This window comes from Engystomops pustulosus, chromosome 2 (genome assembly GCF_040894005.1).
Source record: "Engystomops pustulosus chromosome 2, aEngPut4.maternal, whole genome shotgun sequence".
Lineage (NCBI taxonomy): Eukaryota > Metazoa > Chordata > Amphibia > Anura > Leptodactylidae > Engystomops > Engystomops pustulosus.
The window spans coordinates 128650261-128674935 of NC_092412.1; the positions used below are offsets into that span (position 1 = coordinate 128650261).

Genomic DNA, 24675 nt, shown 5'->3' on the forward strand with positions numbered 1-24675 from the left:
CTCCCACGTTTTTTGGTATACTGAATTTTGAAAAATTTCTCCCACTGTAATATTTTTTCTTGTTTTATTTACTTGCTTGACATATGGCAATTTTGAAGGGACACCACTAAATAGCAACACCCCCACCAAGCAACAACCTGTCCTTTTTTCTGATATTTGGTTGAAAAGCTTTTTCACATCTGACACCTGACAAAGCCTGGATTTGTTCCAGATTGTCTTGAATGAGCAGCTCCATGCATAAAATCAGCTGGTTATATAACAGCTGGAAATGTGCTTCGCAGTTTTGCAACATGTCTTATTTTACACTTAAAACCTAAAACAGCACTCACAAATTAAATATCTAAGTATGCCCTAACTTAACCCAGGTTTCCTTTAATTCTCACCAACCCCTCATGGCTGGTTGTCAGGGGCGGACTGGGAATTTAAAGTGGCCCTGGAAAAAACTGTAAAAGTGGCCCCATTCTGTGGGCGGGGTCAAAACAAGTAGGCGTGGCCTTGTGATGTGGGTGGAGTTACTAAACTCAATGCAAACTGTTAATAGATGGTCTAAATCAACATGTACAACGCAGAGAAAGAGACTATAGTATAAATACTATAATACTGCCACCTATGTACAGGAATATAACTACTATAATACTGCTCCTATGTACTAGAATATAACTACTATAATACTGCCCCCTATGTACAGGAATATAACTACAATAATACTGCCCCCTATGTACAAGAATATAACTACTATAATACTGCCCCCTATGTACAGGAATATAACTACAATAATACTGCCCCCTATGTACAAGAATATAACTACTATAATACTGCTCCCTACGTACAGGAATATAACTACTATAATACTGCCCCCTATGTACAGGAATATAACTACTATAATACTGCTCCCTACGTACAGGAATATAACTACTATAATACTGCCCCCTATGTACAAGAATATAACTACTATAATACTGCCCCCTATGTACAGGAATATAACTACTATAATACTGCCCCCTATGTACAAGAATATAACTACTATAATACTGCCCCTATGTACAAGAATATAACTACTATAATACTGCTCCCTACGTACAGGAATATAACTACTATAATACTGCCCCCTATGTACAGGAATATAACTACTATAATACTGCTCCCTACGTACAGGAATATAACTACTATAATACTGCCCCCTATGTACAAGAATATAACTACTATAATACTGCCCCCATATACAAGAATATAACTACTATAATACTGCCCCCTATGTACAAGAATATAACTACTATAATACTGTCCCCTATGTACAAGAATATAACTACTATAATACTGCCCCCATATACAAGAATATAACTACTATAATACTGCCCCCTGTGTACAAGAATATAACTACTATAATACTGCCCCCTGTGTACAAGAATATAACTACTATAATACTGCCCCCTATGTACAGGAATATAACTACTATAATACTGCCCCCTATGTACAAGAATATAACTACTATAATACTGCCCCCTATGTACAAGAATATAACTACTATAATACTACCCCCTATATACAAGAATCAATTAATGGCTGGCTGTAAGCTAGGTTCATCGATCGGACCGCAATGATACTCAGTGTAGCAAAGCTTTTCAATATTTTCCAAAAAAGCTAGAAATTTAGTGCAATAACTGGGGGAGGGCTAGGGAGATTCTTACATTAGTATGTGCAGCTATTCTGCTATAGTGAGACACGTGTCCTTTAAGAGAGGGAGCACGCTGCATCAGAGCAATGTAAAATATGGAGATTTGGAGTGCAGCAGTCTTGTGTAATTTATGCACAGGGCTGATGCACTTCATTACCCCATATTTTCTGAAGAAATACTGCAGCATGCTCCCCAATATTTCCTTCTGCTTTTCTCTCCATGTAAAGCAGAAACTGTTATCCTTTACACAGCACTGTCGAATTGTAACTCACAGGTGACGATCTACTCCATCGGCTATAGAACTGCAACGTGACACCTCCTTCTCACTTGTTGATGCATTAGTCCCCCTCAGATGTTGTCGGCTCCTTGCATCACATCTCCACAAAGCGATCCTAAAAATACCACAGTCACTTTCACTATAGTGTCACTAGAATAACAGTTATCTCCTAAATAATCATACCACTTGTACCACATCTGAGCACACCCTGAATAAATATTTAATTATGTGTAATATACGGAGCCCCCTTTAATTTACGATAATACATTTACCAGGTAAGTACAAGACCCTAATTTATTCACACATATTGTACTTATCCATTTCTCTGTAGTTTGCAGGAGCTCCAAACTTCCTGTCCAAGGGTTAACATACATTATTGACTGCATGGCCCTACTAGTCCATCCACTGGAAGACAGGAGGCTGCTGATAGTGGTTCACCTGTTACTTTTGCGCTTGACTTAGTAAACTTACTCATTAGTAGTCATTAAGTCAGGAGGGCTGCTTATACTATACATAATGAGGGGATGTAACCAGTAAAATATTATGTACACCACCCATTTGTTAATTATATAAGCTATAAATTGTCCAGAGCCCCCTCTGCATTAAAGGAAATCTACAGTCAGGAATTTACTGTGTAACATACAGGATCGGTTCTTTAGGTTTGTACTTAAGTTGAATTTGTTTGTAAGTTGGAACTGCTATATTTTATTATTGTAGCTCCAGGGAAAAAAAATTGTTCCAGTGACAATTGGATTTTCAAAATTTTGTGCTGTCATGGGAACAAGGATTATGAATAAAGCTTCATTACAGACACCTTACAGCTGATCATTACAGTCTGGGACTATAGTAACATCCAGAGACTTCACCAGAGGTCACAGGGGGCAGAGGGGTCTGTCTGTAACTAGGGGTTGTCTGTAAGTTGGGTGTGCTTTTTATCATACTCTAAATCCTAACTCCTGATTGTCACGGGTGGTCCCACGACCCATATCACGGGTCGCGGGCTCACCCTTGCTCCTCTGCCCCCGCCAGCGCATCGCCCTCACAGCTCACCTGTTCTGGCTCCTGTCTCGCACCTGTCAGCTGTGCGCACGCGCGCCAGCTTCTCTAAATTTAAAGTGCCAGCGCGCCATTTATTGGCGCTGTTCATTTCCTCAAAATTCTATATAAACTTCTTCCTGCAAGCCCTGCCGGATCTTTGTGCCTCACAGCCTTTGAAAAAGCTCCCCAGCGATATTCCGTGTTCCTGAGTTACCAGAGTCCCTCCGTGTTCCTGAGTTACCAGAGTCCCTCCGTGTTCCTGAGTTACCAGAGTCCCTCCGTGTTCCTGAGTTACCAGAGTCCCCCCGTGTTGCTGTGTCCCATGTGCCTGTGTTCCCGTTCCCATCCGCCTGGACCTCCAGTTGCTGACCCCAGATTTGGACTTCACCTTGGATCTTTGCCACCTGCCCTGACCACGATATACTCAAAATATACTCATAATCTGTGCAGTGCCAGTGCCCATCCGTCCCAATCCCCCCCCCCCACACACAATATACTCATAATCCCTGCACGGCCAGTGCCCATCCGTCTTAATCCCCATCCATTCTCTACTGCCCCCCCCCCCCCCCCCATTATACTCATCTGACTGTGGCTGTCCAGCTGTGACACCCCCCCCCCCTTTCAAAGAAGTAAGTAATCGCCTCACAATTCGTTTTATAAATAGTGGTGGCACTGTGGCAGTAATTATCCATATTGGCCACCCCCCTGCGGCTGCCCCGAGTACAAGTGGCTCAGCGCTTGTGAAAAATATAAATAAAAAAGTTAACTTACCTAGCTGGCACTGGCACAAGGTTCCGACTCCCACTCCGCTTCTTCCGGCCGCTCCCAAGCACTCCGCGCGCAGCACAGCACAGCCGTAAATTGACGATTGTGCGTGCCAGCGCGGGACGGCTTCACGCTCCGCACGCTGCTGAGCAGCCTGCGCAATGATGTCATTGCACGGGCTGCGCTGTAGCAGCAGCGTGTGAAGCGGCCGGCCTTGGCAAGGTCACAGCGGCCGGCCTGTGACAGCTGTGTACACCTGTTGCCTGGCAACGGCCGCGTTGCGGCCGCTCCTGTCAGCCGCCGGCCCGACGTGTAGAAGCAGCGCTGCGCTGCCTGCTAGTGCCTCCGTCCTCCTCATCATGTGTAAGTCGGCCCGACCGGCCTCAGACCGGCGGCACCGGCCCCAGATCGGCCCCGGACCTGTCGGCCCACCGGGAAAGTTCCCGGTGGGTTCAATAGCCAGTCCGCCCCTGCTGGTTGTACACATGTTAGCTTGTTCCAACAATCTGTAAACATGGGGGAGATTCATTATGGTTTCTCTGCCATAACCTCCAATTTTTTTTACCCCTGTAAAACACCTCACCAGTTAAAAAACTTCTTAAAGTTGGTTTCTCATACATTGAGGTGTGTAGTTTCTATACTAGGGTAATGTATGTGGTTTTACTAATATAAGGCCTCTCAAAGTCACTTGAAAACTGAGCAGGTGCCTGTAAATATAGGTTTTGGGGATTTTCATACAAATGTGAAAATTTGCACCCACAATTCTAAGCCCCAAAGCAAACAGGAAAAAAAATAGTAGAATGCATAAAAAACCATGCCAACATAAAGCAGACATTCGGAAAATGTTATTTATAAAGTTAATTGCGTGCTATTACTATCTACTTGAGAAACAAATAATTTAGAACTTTGAAAATTGAGAATTTTTCAAAATTTTTGACCAATTTCTTTTTTTTTTCATAATTAAACGCAAAAGATATCATCCAAATATTTCCACTAATTTGAATTTCAATGTGTGACGAGAAAAGAATCTCAAAATTACTTTGATATGTTAAAGTATTTGAAGGTTATAACCACTTATAGTGACACAGGGCAGATTTAAAAAAAAAAAAAAAAGGGCTTGGTTAAATTAAATATGTATGCCCAGATGAGAATGCCGTTTTAAGTCCTCATTACGTACCAATATCTCAATGACACTCAGTGATAATACTTTTTATGCCTGTTTACCCCTTTAGGGGTTTTTAGAAGGGCAATATGCAGGCATTGACTGGGGCTGCTAAGTGAAAAACAGAGAATAAAAAAAAAGCAAGGACAAAAGTGGCTATGTTGTTAAATGGTTAAACTAAAAGTACACTCCTAAATATCAATTTGCCTTTGGTTCTATATCACATACAGGAGTCTGTCAGAATGCTTTGGCTGAGCTAGAGGTTCAGCTTAGCTGGGGGCAAAACCAAGCTTAGCTTGGGGCCTCAACTTCGGTATCCCAATAATACCAACATACAAGAACCATATAGTGGTAGGTTCTATTTTTACTTATAGCTCGGCACATCTTATGAATAATCAAAGTACAATGTAGTGACTCAGTCACTTTGTTTGACAGTGTTTGTTAGACTGTCCATTGAACCAGACATTTTTTTAGATGATATCCTTATACACCTCATGCCACCTCACTCATTTTGTACCCCTAGATACAAACCAGGCTACATTTGGTTATCTGGAGCTGAATAAGTATAACTGCACCCCTGGTTGTATATGACCAGCATCCATAATTTTACAGACCTGGTCCACACCTGAACTCTCTACTCTTTACATCTTTTTGGACAAACTGACCTTTTTAAAATCCGCTGAACAACATACCAAGTTTTTTTTCAACACAGAAAAAGCTTTATTGTTCACATGCAACTAAATATCACACAATGAGACCCAGCTTAAAGAGGACCTGTCACTTGTAAAAACGCCACTAGATGCTGCTTACTAAAGTGTAACTGTCTGTTGTATCACTATGAGATGCTTACTTTAGTAAGCAGCTCCTAGTGGCGTATTAACAGGTGACAGGTCCTCTTTAATTTTTTTACTTGGTATCAGGATTTCCAAAGGGTGTGTCTACTGGCCCAACAAGCTAATTTCTGTGATCCTTGGTGTTTCTGAAGAGATGTTGTTGTTCCTCCCCCACTCCCCATTTCTTCCTCCCTGTTCCCTTTCTTGGCCATGCAGTACATTATGTGGAATATATCATTGCTTCTACACCAGTTTTCAGGCGTAGAAACAGTAAAATAATCACAAATTCTTGTGCACTGCAAGAATTTGTCATTATTTTGCAACTACGCCACATTTTTGCCATGTGGCAAGAAGGGGGCATAGAGGGGCACAAAACTATGTCTAAGCCTCTTGATGTATCCTTATGCTACTCCCACTGCGGTATCACTAATACTTATATCTACTGATTTCTTGAATTGCAGGTCTGTTTGACATTGTATAATTTTATGTTAAAAAAATACAGTGACTAAGGCCCCACGCTTAAAAACCAGGGTACATTTATGCAGGAGAGAAAGAGAAGGTGACCCCTCAATAGAGAAAAGCGGCGCACAGCCGTACACAAGAGAAAAGAAAGAGCATGCTATGTCTTTTCCCCGTACATGGCGCGGAACGGTGCCACTCATCAGTTGTCTCATAGACCGTCTGAATGAGTGTGTGTGCTGGCTGGAAACAACATGTCCGTTCAGGTGAGACATTCCAGCCAAAGGTAACTAAAGGTAACCAGGATGTGTCAGTTCTTTTGCAGATGTTTCTGCATTGTGTTGCTGGAGTGGGGAAGAGAGAGTGGGCCCCACTGCATCCAGACAGTCTGGGTTTTGGGCTGTCCATATTATCAGCCTACAGCTGTGCTGGGTTGATATAAAATTAATATAAAACTGAGTTTACTTCTGTTTATTGTTTGGGAGGCTGTGCGGTAGGCTTAGTCTCTGATAGGTAGGAGGACCTACGTTTAGTTAGTCGCCAGACGGGCCACGGGACTTTATTTTGTTTGTACTTTGTTTTTGCTGCCTTTTCTTTTTTATTTCCTTTTCTACATACCTTCCACAGGTACATACATCCCGCGGTCACAGCATTGATCTAACGGTTAACAGCCGTTCCAATCCGGACTGTTAGAGGACTGGCCTTCCCTGCAGACCTTAGGCCACTTAGTGACCAACGGAGAAATCCATATGGGCGGTCACTAAGGGGTTAATGAAATGTGCTGTTGCTATACTAAGGAATGGGAATCTGTATTTTAGTCCTTGAAACTTCTATAAAACGTTTCACAATTTTGTTTTCCAGCTGATTTCAAATATTCTGTCAGATGGCTTTAATGGCAGCAGTTGCAGAAAATGATGGGGATCGACAATTACTGCACAAGAAGGTATGGAAATAAAATGCATATTGCTAGAAATGGCTACTTGCCATTGTTCTCCTTTGTTTAAAGGAAATATACAAACAAAATCAAGCATGATAAACCAAGGCCACCTACTTATTAATATAGGCACCGTGACTATGGTAATCTTCATATCTAATATATAAATCTGAGTGTATGTGTGAGTGAGTGTGTGTGAATGTATGTATGCATGTCTGCTAAATTAATCTGCCCCGTCGCATTTACGATCACCAAATTTACGATCACCAAGTTTTGAGCTGAAATTTTCGTCCCACGCTTACCAAAATACACTTATTAACCATCATATACAGGAGCCATTTTGTGCTCATGTTGACTCATGATTGGTTGCTATTCTGCCACAAGTCATTAATATGACCTCTGAGTTTTGATTGGTTACTATAGGGAATGAGTATACGACAGCCTATGTGTGAGGTAAGATGGATAAGTATACAGAGATAGGGGGAGATTTATCAGAGATATTTGAGGTAAGACTGTTCCAGTTGCCCATGGAAACGATTCAGAGATCATCTGTAATTTTATAAACAGCTAAAATGCAAAAATGAAACTTCAGCTCTGATTGGTTGCTCTGGGCAACTAAAACAGTTCTACTCTCAGACATTTCTGATAAATCTTACCATAGACAAAGTGACCACGGCGTGTAAGTGTCCCCATCGTGGAGCAGACCCCCTCGGTGTGCTTACCGGGGGATCCGATACCTCCTCCAATTATTATATTTTTTTGCAATTTGCATGGTACTTACTATTTTCTACTAAAGCACATTGGGGTTAAATATTCATGCTCTTTGAAACATCAACATTCACAAGATTTTCCAAATGAACGTTAAAATTCTTCATATTAAAAAGACTACATTATTTGTGTTTTGTAGCAATTAGTGGGATGCATGCATAAATGTTGTTATGCCCTCTCAATACACAATTTTTTCATTGTGCAAATTTTTACAGTGGTTGTCCCAAAATTAAAAAAAATATATATATTTTTTTCATCCATGCCTCCTAAAAGCTTTTGATACAAGATAATGAATTTAAATAAAAGTTCCATGTATCCAAAAACCATACTACCAAAATCTCATACAATATGTGTACCCTAGCCAAAGAATAAATGGTCCTCACAGTGTAGCAAGAAATTAAGATTTCTTACATATAATGTAAAGCATTATTTTTATGTGGTAAAGAGAAAAATATTTAAAACCCAAAAAACAAGGCAAACACGTTTCTCTACCCTCCAAAATAAAGAGATAAATTTGTATGTTCCTCTAAATATGGTACCGTATAGAAACGTAACTGGTCCATTTTTAAAAATTAAAAAATGTTTTGGTCCTAAAGTTTAATTATATTTTATCATCTTCTCTTGCAGTCAAGAACTACATGCTGCAGCTGTTGTTACAGCTGTTGTTCCTGCTGCATTCACTGCCTGAGTGGATTCATTTTTCTTTTGGCAATAGCTGGCCTAGTTTTATGTGCAAGGATTTTTCTGGGTAAGTATGCTGTATTAAATATAAATGGTAGCTTTCACAATTTTGAGATTTGAGTCAGGATTATTGTTCTATGCTGCATCTACTGTTTTATTCTTTATATCTAAATAAAGAAAAGTTATTGTGAATAAAAAAACGAGGAGGTATAAACTCTCATCAAGTGTCTTTTTTAGCAAATAATTATATTCAGAAAGGTACAAATCTAGAGCATCACTTCTTAAATTTAGAGGGGTTTTCCCATGGGATACGGCCTAACTTGCTTAGACCTTCACAGATCATGAAACGAAGGGTCCGACAGAACCCTCGCTGCTCCTCAGACTAAATGAGCAGATGGCTGTGCATGACCATTTTGCTCCAATAATCTCTAAGGAGCTGACGAAGAGGAGCGCGGCGATTGGCAATTTCCGTCAGCTCTATGGAGCAGAACGGTCATGCACGGCCATCTGCTCCATTAATCTGAGGAGTGGCGAGTGGCTTCGGACCCCTCGTTTTCGCGATCTGTGGTGGTCTCAGCATAGAGCCTAACTTTAGTTTGTGGGAAAACCCCTTTAATTTTTACTGTTGGTAGGCTGCCCAAACTTACCCATATATACTCGAGTATAAGCCCTAACTCAGCTTATACTCAAATCTATAAAAAAAAAAAAAAAAAAGAACACTGTACTCAACTTTCCAATGCCCCCCGCATGTCTTCTTCTTCTGAAGCATCTAGTGGATGGCAGCGTCTCTCTTATGTCCCGGAACAGCCGATTCATCTTAAAAAGTCTTTATAAAAATTTGCAGATGAGCCAGAGAACCTCTTGGCTCTGCAGTCTGATAAAATATCTACATTGTGCATTGCAGCCTTATTCCACCCGTCACTCGGTGATGAAAGGAGCTCGATTTCAACAATATAGTAGAATAGTGAACTGAATGTAACTGAACACTTGGCATATAGCTGTTTTATCTGTGTAGGGAAATGAGTAAGGTTAAATTAAATGAATTTAAAAAGTTAGGAATATTTAGGAATATTTTTTGAGTATATGTATGAATACATTTTATTATCAATTTCCAGAGTTTCCAGTAATTCTAAACGGCTTCAGAAGCACTGTGAATGTAACAATGGAGACGATTGATGCGTTGATCTCTGACCCACAGGATTCAGCAAGTTCAACTAACCTTCCTGCTTCCACTAAAACTTGCAAAATGTTTGTGGGCTCCTTTCAATTATTAAATACAACAAACCTACCACAGAACATTGATACATCATCTGCAGACTTCCAGAACATTGTTCAAAGTGTTCAAAGTATGGTAAGTGAAGTATTATTAGACTTCTATCCGTAGGATATGCCATAAATGTCTTGTTAAAGTGGGTCTTACCTGTTGGGGGAAAACTTTCTCAAGGAGGGTAATAACCTTTCTACAGAGCAGTGAATTCCAAGTGCATGTGTGCAGGCTTAATGGCAGACACACTCTGCTGAGCTCTGCTCCCTCTGACGGCCCTGCGGTGATCACGAGCCTTCACAAGCACCGAACGGTGACAGCTAGCTCTCCCATGGGTGTGGGACAATAGATGGCAAAGATCCATGTCTGGGGGGAACCGGAAAAAAGAGACTGGACCTGGTGTTACACCGCCGACTCCAACGCGGGAAGAGACCACGTGTTCCCACCAGACCACGTGAGCAGCATAGCAACAGCCCATGTCCTGTTGCCGGGCAATAGGGGGACTCCGGACTCCCAAGTTACACCGGACATGTTCACAGCCTCCTCCCTGGACCATACCATAGCGGCAGCCATTTTTAGCCAGCAGACCCCTGACTCCATAGTGGACCCACAGCAGACCCCAGAAGCAATACATCCCCTCTATTAGCTCGTTTTCCATATATGCTACAAAGCGAATTAGCTAAAGCGTGCCTGCAAATAACATCTATACTTAAAGGGGACTTTCAATCAATAAGGTCCAGAATAATGGAAATTGAGAGCAAAGTGGAGGAAACTGGAAAAAGGGTGAATCAGAACTGTGATCGTATTGCTGAGATATACACCCAGCTGGAGGAAGACTCCAGAATAGGTCCAGAAAGAGCAATTTTCACGTTTGAGAAGTCCCTCAAACTTATACAGACCCAAACAAGGTGGTCCAAGATCTGTTTCAGCTGCTTATTTTGGACATGCCCAAGTCCTCCTACGATGTTGACAAAGTGCACCGTGCCCTGACTGCACCAAGAGCAGATGCTCTCCCAAGGGAAACCGCATTACTTTACAGTGAAAGAGAAGGTGAAGCAAGCATCTCATGATCTGGAATCTCTACTTATTTATGACTCGGATATACACGTCTTCTCAGACCTGGTCCCGCTGACCATTCAGAGGAGCAGATCACTCAAACCACTGCTGCAAGTTTTACAGCAGCAAAATGTCAAATATCGATGGGCATTCCCCTTTCGCCTGATCTTCCAACACCAAAATCGCTCTTATGGCTTTGCCACTTTTCCGGAATGAAAATCCCTATTATTGAAACTGGGCCTAATCTCACATGACCATCAGAGGCCATCAGCGTCCTCGATTTCAGCTACTGTGGATCCAGATGCTTCCATCCAGCCTCTATGGCGTACCAACACAGAGAGAAAGAAATTACATTATGTGATGACTGAAGGGTTAAGTTTTCCATGGTCACCCACTACCTTCTAAGAATTCTGTCGACCCCAACGGCTAAACCGATGGTTCCTTATCTCTACACCCACTGAAGATTGTTAAATATGTCACATGAGACTAGATACAGGGCCATCAACCCCATTTTTAGATGGCTTTACTAAAAAGTTTCAGTTAAAGATCTCTTTGCTTTATACAGAGTTCCTGTTTGGCCCAAGTGTAGGATATCAACCTTAGGGGTCGTATGCCCTCTCCTGAGATGTCAGAAGGGATTCGTGGCTGCAAGCTGGTTCTGAGCCATGGTTCCCCTGACTTTGGCTAGATCCGAATGCAACTCCAGAGTTTGTCAAACTGGGCAAAGCTTAAAAGTTAGATTACATTGTGTTGTTTTTCCCCTCCCCTTGTCCCTACCCACCTTTTTCCTGTTAGAGAGCTCCTGAGAAATCATATGCTCCTACACCCTTCCCGGAGGGAGATGGTTAAGGAATCATTTACTATACTTACCCACAATGTACAGGAGCTTAACAAACCTGCGAAAAGACGAATGGCGGCTAACTATCCACTTCTGTTCCTAGCACTGGCCAAAGAAAAGCTTTTTTTTTTTTGTCCCCTTTATCCATCATATTACGGTAGCGGACTCAGAAGGTCGTTTCATACTGGTTGCAGGTACCATCCATAAGCAGACGGTTTCCTTTCATAATGAGTATGCTCCCAATACTGACTGCAGTTCTTCCAGCGTATGTTTTAAAAGCTTTCAGCACACCTGCAAGGGGCTATTTTTGTGGGAGGCGACTCTAACCTTGCCTTGGATCATACGCTGAACAGATCTAGACCTCGCTCTACCCTTCATCCCCCTTCGCAGCTTAGTACCGATTTAGCCACTCACCAAGTAGTGGCATAGAAATAGCAAGAACTGACCTGAACCTCTGCCATACCGCTACAGCAGAAAAGAGCTAGAGATGGTCTCAATACCGTTTATTTTCTCAGGGGGACAAGCCATTATTGGCCAGAAACCTCAATCCCTTACCACGATCATACACAGTGAGTAGGTTGCGCATCCCTTCGGGTGCAATATCTCAGCATCCAAAGGAAGTGGTGTCAGAATTTTCTAGATTCTACTCAAAACTATATTGCAATAATAAATGAGGAAATGTTTAAATGCTTTACAATCCCTACCCTATCTGAAGCCCATATGGATAGATAGCCCAATCAAGCTACAAGAAGTAGAGGAGACTATTAAGGCCCTTAAGCCTTCCAAAGCGCTGGACCCAGATGGTTTTACAGGCTTAAATTTTAAAAAGCTTAGCCCCATCCTGGGACCTCACATGGTTAGATGCTTTAACCAACTGTTCGAGGGATGCCTTCCTTTGCCAGATTCCCTACAGGCAACGATCTTGGTTATACCCAAGCCTGATATTGAAGAAGATCATGGTCACCAGGATCAACTTGTTTACAGCGCAATATATACATCTGTAACACCCCTGCCAATGCAGAGGCAAGGTGGTTGTTGCGAATAGCGCCCTCTCCATGTTAAGAGAGACTTATCACCTCTCTTGGAGGTCTGTAAGTACTGTAGAACTTAGTAATTGCAGCTGTAGCCACTGCCTGGTAAGGCAAGAGTTCACTATACCAAATGTTATTGTCCAATGATGTTCTTCTAAGGCAAGCTGGAAGCTGATTGAAGAGTGCTATCACCTCACCAAGGGAGTATATAAACACCTGGTGGGCGATAGCACATGGTCTTGGATTCTAGTCAATAGAGGAGTCGGTCCAGTGTGCAGCTCCTGCAGAGCTGCCCTCCAGACTTCCTGATACCTTAAGGCAAGTCAGGAGACTTAAGCCCCAGAACTGAGGTCCCCATCTGGACTCAACTCCATTCCTACCAGCCCAGCCTGATGTTACTACCAGGCTGAGAATAAACTTCCAGCGGACCAGCTATCTCCCACCAGCTCACTGAATCTGCTGCTACTATCGTTTGGCCATTGCCTATTGTTAAATAAAGAACTGTAAGTTGATTTGCATAAAGTTGCTTCTGTCTAATCCCTGGATAGGGCTGCTTACCATCACAGGCTCCCCATCCATTACCTAGGGATTTATCCTACAGAAACCTCAGGGGTTGCACTAGGGAGAAACCATTGTATCAGCCTCTCCCTCCATATTTCTTGCACATACCACCTGCTGGAGACCTGACAGACTCTAAGTCAGCCATGCCCCATACCAGGCACAGTGACCACAGCTTGCCCAGGGCCGCACTAGCCAGCCACTCCGGTATTCTGGGCCCTGGCTGCCTCCAGGCACCAAGAAAAGGCTAGGCCCCAGTGGGGGATGTTGTACATCCTGATCAGGTGGGCTTCATCCCAGATCGCCAGGCTGGGGACCAAACCCATAGATTGATCAATCTGATCTCTCTTGTTAAGTCTGGGGGAGGGGGGGGGGCTACAAAATAACATCATGTGCCTCTCGCTTGACCTACACAAAGCCTTTGATTCAATAGACTGAGACTATTTGCTGTATACTCTGGGCAGATGAAGATTTGGATTATTCTTCCCCATCCACCAGGGTTAATGAGGCAGGCTATTTATCTCCACCTTTCCTGATATTAATAGGTACAAGCCAGGGTTGCCCCCTCTCTCCTATACTTTTTTGTATTGGCTATTGAACCCCTGGCTCAGCTGATCAAGATGAATAAAAATATTAAGGGGCTGGAGGTGGGGGGAGTGCCAAATAAGTGTGCCCTTTTTGCCTCCTCACTTCCTAATTTATACTAGACTTTAGATGTATTCTCTGTGCTATCAGGCTTGAAGGTAAACCACGATAAATCCCTGGCCCTAAATATCTCCATATCTCCCCCAATGGTTAAATTACTGCAATTGAACTTCAATTTTTCAATGGAGGGAACATAAAATTCCATACCCGGGCATGTTTTTAACCTTATCATTTAATACCCTATTCACAGCTAGCCACAAACCACTCTTCCATAAGCTGAGAGGGGACATGAATAAGTGGGCCAACCTGGGTTTATCATGGATGGGCCGAATTTCAGCTGTAAAGATGAGCCTGCTGCCGAAACTACTGTTTTCAAACATTCCAGATTGATGTACCCATTACTAACCAAACATCTGCAAAAGCTATGAACAGATTTATTTGGGGTACCAGGAGAAGCAGGATTTTGGCGACCACAATGTACACTGCAATCTCCATCAACTCCATAGGTCATGCGGGGCCATCTGCTTCATTAGTCTGACAGAGCGACCAGCACTGGGACCCCCACTCAGGGCCGGCTCCAGGTCTCAGTAGGCCCCTGGGCGACAGCGCCACAGTGGGCCCCTTTGCAGAGAACTCACGTGCCAGCTTTAAAAAAATTCAATAACTAAAAAACTGTCTCCTGTTCCCTGAAATATTCCCCAGTTTATCATCCCAAACAGCCGTGTCACGGTCAGGGCAGTTTTGAGGTCATTTAACCAACAGAGCGAACCTAAAAATGTGTATCCCACCACTCTGCCAAGTAATAAAACTGAAACTTCAACTCAGCTTCTGCGGAACCTCCTAATACGCACCTGAGCTGCTGCGGAACCTCCTAATACACACCTGAGCTGCTGCGGAACCTCCTAATACACACTTGAGCTGCTGCGGAACCTCCTAATACACACCTGAGCTGCTGCGGAACCTACTAATACACACCTGAGCTGCTGCGGAACCTCCTAATACACACCTGACCTGCTGCGGAACCTCCTAATACACACCTGAGCTGCTGCAGAACCTCATAATACACACCTGAGCTGCTGCAGAACCTCCTAATACACACCTGAGCTGCTGCGGAACCTCATAATACACATCACTGCTTACACTGAACCCTCTCTGCTTCTCATGTACATTTGAGATGATTAATATCATTCACACATCCACACATGCAGCAAGACATATATAGAGGCAGATATATACATGCAGACAGCTACAGGTACATGCATACAGCTACAAGTACATGCATACAGCTACAGGTACATGCATACAGCTACAGGTACATGCATACAGCTAGACAAGCATGGAGGCAAACACACACACACACTGACAGACAGATAGAGATACACATGCAGACAAACACATCATTACACATACCATACACTCACTGTATGGATCAGTAATACACATCCATACATGTCACATAACATCACACACCCTGTGCTGTCTGCAGCAGCCCTGGCATCACACAGAGGAGTCTTCAGGCTTCTTCTCCTCCTCCTCCTCTTCGTCCCGATCTCTAAGCTGCCGGATTTCATCTGTACTGCAGCTCCGTGTGAAGAGGTGATAGGGGGGAGGGGGGAGGTTAACCCATAATGTGCTGCACCACACAGGCAGTTCTGTAGATCTTTTATTTTATATAAAAGTAAAAAAACATAACAATACAAACAAAACATAATATACACTATATACAATATCTTACCTGCTGGTCCAGCCCCATTCACACCTAGTAAAAACAATAACTTACAATACACCGAAATGAATGAACACCAAATACCACAACCCCCACCCAACACAAGCCACACCCGCAAATAAACAAAAATGACTATAAATATACATAAACCCACCCTACACCCTCTAATAACAAACCACCCCACACAGATCACATCCCACACCCGTTTTTTTTTTTTTTTTTAAATATATAATACATAATACACACAACACTACACTAAACTAAACTAAATCCCTCGCCCGCACCCTCCCCTTCCCCCCAGACACTGGTCTAACGTCCAAAGTTTGCGTTAAGTAGTCCAGACCAGTGCCCAGGGTCATAGAGTCCAAGGTCAGTTCGTAAATCCCATCACCATCACCCCCCTCCCAACCTAACACTAATCCCAAACCCCACTATATACAATATATACAATATATACAGTATTTACAACACAACATAAAGAAAACAGAATACAAATAAAATCTCAACAACATAAATACAAACCACATAAAGCCCAACTTCGGTGCCTGCAAGCCCCACATCACTACATGCCCAGAACACAAAACAAAAATCTACAGTGTCAGCTTCAGCCCAACACCAGGAGAGGAGATGACAGACTAAGGGACACTAAAGGAGAACCCCCTCCAAAGGAGAGAGGCCCTCCCCGTGCCCAGCCTCTCATACTCCAGAGAGCGCACCTTCACCAGGTCACCCAGAATGTTCCTAACCACCTCATCCACCAGGAGGATTTTACGCTGCGTCGATACTAAACACCGTGCGTTCCACGTGTGGTACCTGACCACTAGGCTAACTAGGAATAACGTGCAGCGGTCCCGGCCACCCAGGCCTCTGAATGCTCCATAGGCCCACTCCGCATAGGAGAGACCGGCCAACCCGGGCCAATGGATGGAAGCGCCCACCCGGTTGTACACCTCTGTGTTAAAGGGGCACTGAAGCAGGAAGTGGTCCATGCTCTCCAGCAGGCCACCGCACTCCTCCCGGGGACAACCCCTTTCCTCAGAGCTCCTACACTTCAGATTGTCCCTCACACACAGCTTTCCATGGAAGCAGCGCCAAGTCACGTCCCAAAACTTCAAGGGGATCCTGATGGAATTCATTAAACTCAAACCCACCCCCAGATCCCGACTTGGGCAATCCCTGAGGGCCAGAGGCCTCTGGAAATGGGCAAACAGAACCCTTTTGTCAAGGACTTTCCTTGACATGGTCCTGATCTCCCACATTCCCAGACCCCACCGGCGAATCACCTTCAGAACCGGGGTAGCGTAAGCCGGAAGATGCCCATGCGGTGTACGGAGATCCTTCACTTGTCCTCCTGTCTCCCATTCCTGGAAGAAAGGCCTAAACCAGTGATGGCGAACCTTTTAGAGACTGAGTGCCCAAACTACAATTGAAAGCCACAAATTTTTCACAAAGTGCCAAATGCCAATTTAAAGTAATGTATTGCTCCCTGCTGTGTCACAGATTCATATGCATTGGCATCCTGAAAACACCAATACAGTAGAAAGATGGAGAAATTTGGATTGTTATTGTAGGTCCCTCTAAGGTCCCTTTAACAGGATGAATCACAGGCCCTGAGAAGGGGCTTCAATGGTAATCCAGTTCAGACCACTCCTCCTTGCTCCTCCTGCATTCTTCAAGTCACTTGGAGTCCTCAATGGTGACCTTTGTGCAGGGTGATGGCCTGGGTGCCCACAAAAAGGGCTCCGAGTGCCACCTCTGGCACCCGTGCCATAGGTTCGCCACCACTGGCCTAAACCATCCCCTACAGGAGTATACCCACGGAGGAGCCCTCTCTTTCCAGAGGTTTGCTACATTGATCTTAAGAAAGGTATTCACTAGGAACACCACAGGGTTGACCATACACAACCCTCCTTGTCTCCTCGTGCGGTAAGTAACCTCCCTCTTGATTAGGTTCAGCCTATTCCCCCATAACAGCTGGAAGAACAGACTGTAGACCCGAGTCCAGAGGGGTTCCGGCAACATGCACACACTGCCCAGATATATCAGCAACGGGAGCAGGTAAGTTTTGATCAGATTAACCCTTTCTCTGAGGGTCAAAGACCAACCCTTCCACTGGTCCACCTTCTGAGCGGCGATCTTAAGCCTGCCGTCCCAGTTTTGCATGGGGTAATCCCCCTGGCCAAATTCGATGCAGAGAACTTTGGCAGAGTCCTGGGGCCCTGGAAGAGTGTCCGGGAGATCAAAGCCTGGATCCCTCTCTCCCAGCCAGAGACTCTCACACTTATCCCGGTTGATCTTGGACCCAGAAGCCTCTGAGTAGCGGTCAACCTCTGACATCACCCATTGCGCCTCCCCTCCCGAGGACACGAAAACAGTGACATCATCGGCATATGCTACCACCCTTAGAGTGGCTTCCGGTGCTGCCTGATCCATCCCGACTCCCACCAACGGCCCACGATCAACCCTCCTAAGGAATGGGTCAATCGCGAACACGTATAAAAGTGGGCTCAGAGGACAACCCTGGCGAACACCAGACCCGACCTCAAAAGAGCGGCCAATCCAACCGTTCACAAGCGGGAAACTCTCTGCCCCTGCGTACAAAACCTTTAGCCAATTGACAAACCCGCCCGGCAGGCCATACCTCAGAAGGACAGACCAGAGGTACTCGTGGTTAACCCGATCAAACGCTTTTGCCTGATCCAAGGACAGCAAGTACCCCTTCCAGTTACCAGCCCTGCCCTGCTCCACTGCCTCCCGGACACAAAGCACAGCACTAAATGTACTGCGGCCTGGAACAGAGCAGTGCTGGGTCCCCGAAAGGAGCCGGGGTGCAAACTGCACCAGCCGATTAAACAGCACCTTTGCCAAAACCTTTCTGTCCGCATTGAGAAGCGCTATGGGACGCCAGTTTTCAACACGAGATCGGTCCTTACCCTTTGACAGGATGATCAGGGCAGACCTCCTCATTGACTTCGGCAGAGCGCCCGAGGAAAGACACTCATTGAATACCTCAGTCAAGAGGGGAACCAAGGCGTCCTTAAAGGTCTTATAAAACTCAGATGTTAAGCCATCCGGACCTGGCGATTTATTGAGGGCGAGCCCTTCAATCGCCCGGCTGACTTCCTCTTCCCTGATCACTTCGGTCAAAACATCAAGAGAGGGGTCTACTCCTGGCTCAGGGACAGTTTCAGCCAGGAAAGCTGACATCACATCCCGATCTAGATCCTTCCTGCCCAAGAGGTGCGAGTAGAAGGATCTGACGACCTCCAGAATCCCTGATCTGGTCCTTTTCAGGGATCCCGTACTGTCAACCAGTCCTGTGACAACTTTACCATTCACTGACATCTTGCAGTTTCTGTAAGGGTCGGGCGAGCGGTATTTCCCGTAATCCCTCTCAAAAACCAAAGATGCGTGTCTATCGTACTGACACCTCTTCAGCAAGGATTTCACTCTGGAGATGTCCTCACGACTACCTCCAGTCGAGACGAGATGCTCGAGTTTCCTCCTCAGGCACTGATACAGGCGGTACCTGTCCAGGCTCCTGAGGCTCGAGAGCTGGCGGAAGAATCTCGCCACCCTTTTCTTGAGCATCTCCCACCACTCTGACTTACTGCTACAAAGGCCCAGCAATGGTACCTGGCTCTGAAGAAAGTCCTCAAAGGATTGTCTTATCTCTGCTTCTTCCAGGAGAGACGAATTGAGCTTCCAGTAGCCTCTTCCCATCCGGGGGGTCTCTGTAACATTCAGAGAAAACAAAATTAAACAGTGGTCGGAGAACTCCACCTCAACAACAGAAACTGGTGAAGAAATGGCTTCCTCCTTTAAATAAAACCTGTCTATTCTAGACCTGCAGCTACCCCTATAATAGGTGAACCCCGCGTGGCCTGGGGTGTGCCGGATGTGGACATCCACCAGGCGAGCCTCACTAGCTATGCTATTAAGAGCGACGCTATCATAAGTCAGCTTGTCTCTGGAACCTCCCCTATCCTGGGACCTCGTGACAGCATTGAAGTCCCCTCCAAAGACCACCTGCCGACTTGTAAAAAGGTAGGGCTTGATCCTCATAAAGAGACACTTCCTGTTCCACTTGGACTGGGGACCATAGATGTTAATTAGGCGAAGTTCTTGTCCCTTCATGAGGACATCCAGGATCAGGCACCTCCCCATTTCTAACTCAATAACTCGTCGGCATTCTACCGGTGCGGTAAAAAGGACCGCCACTCCGTTATACGGCTCGGCCGCAAGAGACCAATAGGAAGGCCCGTGTCTCCATTCCCTCTTAGCTTTAAACACGGCCGCCAAATCTGGCAGCCTGGTCTCCTGCAAAAATAAAATGTCGGCTTCAACACGGCCGAGAAAATCAAAGGCCGCAAATCTAGCCGCATCAGACTTAATGCTGGCGACATTAATGGTTCTGTAGCCTCTACCTGTGCTGTGTCTGTCAGAGTGGGGGAGGAACAGTGCAGGACACAGCTCCTCATCACAGGAAGTGAAGATGTGAACAGCGTGTGTGGGCCCCCGGCAGCTCTCTGGGCCCCGGCACTTGCCCAGGTATGCCGGGTGCTGGAGCCGGGCCTGCCCCCACTGATCAGCAAGTTAAGCCCTATCCTGTGGATAGGGTCTAACTTTAGTTCGTGGGAAAACCCCTTTAAAGTGAAAACTCGCTGCATCCTTATGGGGTTAATAACAATCTAATGTGGATAATGCTAAATGACAAGCTTTATTATCTGGTACAAAATAAAATGTTTTTATTCAATGACACATGGCAGATGTAGCTCACATACCAGTCAAGAGTCTGAACCACGGGACACCATCTCTACTCCCATAAGGACCCCCCTATTTTCCGTTCCCTTCTTCCGTATGTTGTCTACCCTCTCCCTCCTGTCTATTATGTGTGATATAATATGTTGTATAACTAGAATTTATCCAGCAAGTTATTGTTTAGGAACCACAGGAGTGGCAGATCACGTCAGGTTACAAGGGGGTTGATCGTTTTGCCCTGTACTGTGCTACATAGTGCTTAAGATTTGTTAAAATTCTTCTGAATTAAAATCAGCATAAAAACTACAATGGGAGCTTCATGACATGGGTTTCCATGGCTGGGTAACAGCTCTTGCATCTGGTAGTCCAGACGAAAGGTCTAAGTCTAGTGAATTCCAAAATGTTAACAGCTGCACAAACTGTAAATGTTGGTCTTAGAGGGATAATTTTCTCGATTTTTCCATAAGCCTGTTATCCAGTAAAGGTAAACCAAAAGGTTTTCTGACATTAGCTATATTTATCCCTTATCCACAGGATAGGGGATACATATCAGATTATGGGGGTTCTTGGTTGTCGATGGAGCACAGGATTGTGGAGGTCAAATAGTTGAGACACCCCCTAATCTGATATTTATTCCATATCCAGTGGATAAGGAATTATTAAAGATAATGACACAACCCTTATAATATTTCCATGTACAAAGAAATTGGGGTGAATTTATTAATGTGTCGCCAGCTATTTTTTCTTGCACACATATTATTTCCTGCCCAGCCCCTTTTCCAGATATCACAACCCTTTTCCAAAAGCCACACCCTCATTGTCAGACAGGTCTTATGGTCTAAAATTTTTTATAAATATGTTGCAAGGTTTTTTTTGGCATAAATTATGGTAGAAGTCTGGCTAAATTCCCCCATTGTATTTATTTGTGAGAACAGTTTGAGGAAGACCTGTTTCTCTTCCGGCATGGCTGTGCTCCAGTGTAAAGGCAAGTTTGGGCGTTTTTGGTGTGTAATAGTCTGAAACACAAAACCACAACTTTAATCCCATCAAAATACCTTCCACTATGAAGAAATAAAAATGACGCTAGTCCCACAGCCAATATTAGTGGCTGACCTAAAAAATACTCTTCTGCTCACAGTCCAAAATCTTCTCAGAAGTGTGGAAGTATTTTTCTGTAAAGGAGGGAGCAACAATATTGACAATGGATTGAGAATGGGATGTCATTAAACCTCTTGTAGGTGTAATGCATAGATGATACTTTTGTCTGTGTAGTGTATAGTCCATTCTAATAGACCTTCATAAAATACGTAAATGTTTGACAACTAAAGACAGTATTTACTTTCTGAAAATTGCTCAATACTGAAAGAAAATGGATCTTTTGTGCATGTTTCTGGAAATTAATACCAGATTGCAACGATCCCTGCCATAAGCTTTCAGGGCAGAACAAAGAGACCCATCTGTGGAAATGTACCTGGCTATATAATACAGGCAGGTGCATTACACCCTTGTGAGCTCTAATAATCCTATCCAGCTTGTATGAACATAATACAGAACAGGACAAAGGGTACAATGAATAATATCTGGCATGTCTAGAACCAGTCACCTGGCAAACAGTGTATCCAGACTGACATACTTGTTCATTGTTTCAATCTATTTTATGAAATTTCTTTCAGATGAATACAGCGTTAAACAATAGTTCAGTAAAGGTGAGCTACAGAAACGCATCTGTCTTCTGGCCAAGGTAAATTTCCCAGTAGGCATATGCATGGCAGGGCCTGTATGTAGCAGTAGTTGGCTGACCAGTGACTTGTGCCATGTTTGATATTTCAGGCCTGATCCTACAATTGCTTATTTCCAGTTACTGTTCTGTAATAACAACTTCACAATGAGCGGGATTAATGCTGACAATGTTGTGCAGATCCTGAGAAATTATAGCATCAGCAATTCCAACATCAATATATCATTGAACGTCGACAGCCTGGCCGTTGGAGGTAATAACCCATTTTGATATCCAGGAATATTAGAAATAGAAAATGATTATGAGATGAATAACACTCTGCAGAAGCTTCTTTCCTACTTGCTTAAAATACCCAAATCTGTCAAGAATATTAATTTAACAGTCATGAAATTGAGTAGGATGTTGGCAGCAACAGTATCCAGCTCCATACATTCAGCACTGGATTCATACCTCCAAGTAAGGCCCCATTCACCAGGAGTTTTTTTTTTAATCACCGATTTTTCACTGAAACCATTTTGGCTTAGGGCAGTGGTGGCAAACCTATGGCACTGGTGCCAGAGATGGCACTCGGAGGCATCTCTGTGGGCACACAGACTGTCTCCCATGCAGAGTTTGCCAGACATGGCATCTTCCTGCAGTCTCAGGTAGTCCAAGTAGTGCCCTGCTATTGAAAAGTGACCAATCCTGTGCTGCTTGGTCCTGTCCAAAGAGTGAAAAGGTGTCGGATTGGAGCTCAAAGATTCTGGTAGCAATAAGTTTGTTACTGCCTAAATTGCTGGGTTGGCACTTTGGTAAAAGCTAGTTGTTTTTGAGTCTCACTTTGGGCACTCGATCTCTAAAAGGTTCACCATCACTGGCTTAGGGATTATTCAAATGGGTGTGTCCGCTGGGCATCTGCAAAAAATGCATACATGTGATGTCCGTTTTCAGTCCGTATTGTATCTGCATCTGTTGTTTTTCACATCCATATGTTATCCGTTTTTTTCACATCCGCCGAACTAGAAAATGGTTTCTAATCATCTATTGACTTGGATGGAGGTCCGTAATCTGCATGAGAGAAAAAAATAGTGTATGCTGTACATCGGTAAAATTTAAAGGACGGACCCATAGGAATCAATGGGACAGTATGCCATCCGGAAAAAAAACGGATAGCATATGGACATCAAAAATGCCCATTTGAATGAGTCCATGAACACATACTGATTGGTTTTCTCCTCCTGGCTTTAGTGATTTTTCCCAGATGCCTTAAGCCCCTTCTACACTGGCGTTTTTCACGCGCGAGTTCTGCGCGTGCATTTGACGCGCAGAACTTGCATTGCACTCTGTCCCATTGTATTCAATGGCTCTTTCTCCATTAGCGTTGTTTTTGACGCGCGTGCTTGCGTTCGTTTGCACGCGCGTCACAATCGCAGCATGCTCTATTTTTGCGAGTCACGCGCAATTTTCACGCCCCATTCAAGTCTATGGAGATGCATCAAGAACGCATTGCACTCGTAATCATTGCAAGTGCAATGCGAGTGCAATGCGTTTTAAACGTAAGGGTTGCTAGGTGACCAGAATAACAGTATTTCCCCTGCTCGCGAACGATCATTTAATTAAAAAAACACAGTGAAGAACAGTGAAGAATAGAATAAAACCAGTGAACACAGTGAAAACAGTGACCACAGGATCATTTAAGAGAAAAACACAGTGCAGAACACAGTGCAGAATAGATTACAGATGTTCGGCACATCTGCTTACTTGTCGGGAGATACGCGCGGAACGGTGCGGCCAAAATAGCATGTGAAGAACAATATATATGTGTGAAGAACACATTGCAGATGTATTTAAACATCTGCAATTTGTTCTTCACAAACATATATATTGTTCTTCACATGCTATTTTGTTCGCACCGTTCCGCGCGTATCTCCCGACAAGTTTTTCTCTTAAATGATCCTGTGGTCACTGTTTTCACTGTGTTCACTGGTTTTATTCTATTCTTCACTGTTCTTCACATCTGCTAACTTGTCGGGAGATAATATACACGGGGAACAGTGAAGAATAGATCGCAGATGTTTGCAACTTATCAGAAGACATTATTTTTTAATTAAATAACCCATTTTAATCCCAAACCATGGTCCCTTTGAAAAATGCTCGATTCTCCCATTGACTCGCGCGTGAAAAATGCGCCGAAAACGCAAAAAACCGCTAACAACACGCGCGTGAAAAACGCAAAAACGCTAATTACTCCAAGGAAGAATGGAACAAAAACGCAGCCAAAAACGTCAGTTTTTCACGCATTGCACCCTGACGTGAAACGCAACGCTAGTGTGGAAGAGGCCTTACTGAACCATTCTTTTCAACCAGCTTTTTCACACTTCCGTTTTTCTCCTCTTATCAGTGGACAAAAAATGCAGAACCCTGTCCTTTTTGTGTTTCCTGACAACATTGGATTAATGGAAAAAAACTGAAGTGTGAAAAAAGCCC

General features: G+C 44.0%; 2 protein-coding genes across 6 annotated transcripts in view; one reads left to right on the top strand and one right to left on the bottom strand.

Annotated features, from left to right (window-relative positions):
• MDH2 (malate dehydrogenase 2) overlaps nucleotides 1-24675 on the bottom strand; it is a 313892-nt gene that overhangs the window by 154040 nt on the left and 135177 nt on the right. The gene's annotated exons all lie outside the window — the stretch shown is intronic.
• Nucleotides 1-24675, top strand: part of LOC140118441 (uncharacterized) — an 87221-nt gene that overhangs the window by 45858 nt on the left and 16688 nt on the right. For all 5 annotated transcript variants that reach the window (XM_072136369.1, XM_072136367.1, XM_072136371.1 and 2 more), the window contains 5 exons: nucleotides 7071-7152; nucleotides 8539-8659; nucleotides 9708-9943; nucleotides 22145-22212; nucleotides 22302-22462. In XM_072136369.1, coding sequence (XP_071992470.1) covers nucleotides 7093-7152; nucleotides 8539-8659; nucleotides 9708-9943; nucleotides 22145-22212; nucleotides 22302-22462 — 646 coding nt within the window. In that variant the 5' untranslated portion in view covers nucleotides 7071-7092. The remainder of the gene's footprint in view (nucleotides 1-7070; nucleotides 7153-8538; nucleotides 8660-9707; nucleotides 9944-22144; nucleotides 22213-22301; nucleotides 22463-24675) is intronic.